At 60.5% G+C, this 1491-nt stretch overlaps 1 protein-coding gene across 2 annotated transcripts in view; it reads right to left on the bottom strand.

Moving 5' to 3' along the window:
* Nucleotides 1-678: 678 nt before the first annotated feature.
* Nucleotides 679-1491, bottom strand: part of DTNB (dystrobrevin beta) — a 46545-nt gene continuing 45732 nt past the window's right edge. The window contains exon 10 of one of the 2 annotated variants that reach the window (XM_041475840.1): nucleotides 679-1040. In XM_041475840.1, coding sequence (XP_041331774.1) covers nucleotides 791-1040 — 250 coding nt within the window. In that variant the 3' untranslated portion in view covers nucleotides 679-790. The remainder of the gene's footprint in view (nucleotides 1041-1491) is intronic. The other variant, XM_041475841.1, reaches the window with a different exon arrangement.

Raw genomic sequence — 1491 nt, 5'->3', positions numbered from 1 at the left:
GGGAAGGGAAAGAAAAGGCCGTGAGCTGCTGGGAAGGAGCAGGCCATGCTGTGGGCCATGGACAGCCCTGTCCCTGGGCTCTGCTGAGCCATTTGCCTGGAGAAGAGGATGAACTCCAGCTCTGAGCTGGGCAGCAGCAGCACTGACCCCTGCCTTCTCTCCAACCCGAGTGCAAGTGCCCCAAGGAAAGCAGAGCAGGATTTATATTCCATGGACTCACACCAATCCCTCCCTGCACCAAGGCAGCTCTGGGAGAGGGGGGGATCCTCAGGGAGGCAGGAGCTGCAGGGAGCCAGCACAGAGCAAAGCAGGAATCAGCCCCAAGCTGGGCTGGGAGCAGCCCACAGGGCAGCTACTGGTGCAGGTCTGGAGCTCTACACTGCTCACACCACCAGGAAAAGCTCTGCAGCTCTCACCTGTCCAGCTTTTTGGCAATTTAGCCTCCAGCCTGTCCTTAAGGAATGCCACACTGTTAAGGGAGGGAGCAGAAGAGGCAGTCAGTGGAAGCAGGGGGTCTGGGGTGGGCACAGGGCCAGGGACATCCTTGCTCTCCACTCAGGGACTGGGGCACAGCCACTGCCAGGGGAACATGTGCTCAGGTAAAAGCAGGGATCAGCTCCCCTCACCCTCAGGCTGCAAACAGCTCCACCCTGGTGGGAATGGGAGTGCTGCCCTCTCTGGAATTAGATCCCAGTGCTGCTCCTCCTCATCCTCTCCCAAGGACGGGCAGAGCTTCCCCCCAGCCTCTGGAAAATGGCTTCAGCTTGTTTGGGACTTTTTCTCTCCGTTTTTACTTCTGAGGTGAAATCTGACCGAGGGGGGAAGCAGAGAAGCTGCTCAAACCCACACCGGTGCAGTGCCATCCCACCAGCTCCACAGGGAGGTGACAACAGCAGGTGACAATGATGCCACGGAGGGGGGACGTGGATGTGAGGGCCCCAGGGCTGACCCACATGTCTGACGTGGTGCTGTTCAGATAATTCCATGTACAACGAACGAGAAAGCAGAGCCTGACCCAACACAGGTGACAGGTGCCACTGCTGGGGACAGGGAGGTGGCAGGGCTGCAGGCAGGACACAGCCAGGCCTGGCTGCAGCTGCACCAGTGCCCCCAAAGCCCTGGGACCCCTCACGAGCACAGCCCCAGAGGGGTCTCCAAGAAACATTTACAACACAGCAGAGAAAAACCTGAACCTGAACTCCACTGCAGGCCCAGGGCTGCTCCCTGCCTGAGCCCAGGGCTGGGGAGGGGGCTCAGGGGGCTCACACTGGGGGGGGCAGGTTTGAGGGGTCAAGAGGGGGCTCAGGGCTGGGGAGGGGGCTCAGGGGTACTCACACAATGAGGGGCTGGTCTGGGAGGTCAGGGGTACTCACACAATGAGGGGCAGGTTTGGGGGCTCAGGGGTACTCACACTGTGGGGGGCAGGTTTGGGGGGGTCAAGAGGCTGTTCAGGGGTACTCACCCCAAGAAGGTGAGGTCTGGGAAGTCAGG

The sequence above is a fragment of the Pyrgilauda ruficollis genome, unplaced genomic scaffold, assembly GCF_017590135.1.
Source record: "Pyrgilauda ruficollis isolate IOZ18807 unplaced genomic scaffold, ASM1759013v1 scaffold366, whole genome shotgun sequence".
Lineage (NCBI taxonomy): Eukaryota > Metazoa > Chordata > Aves > Passeriformes > Passeridae > Pyrgilauda > Pyrgilauda ruficollis.
The sequence above is the reverse complement of the archived record's forward strand: the minus strand, read 5'-3'. Positions and strand labels throughout refer to the sequence as shown.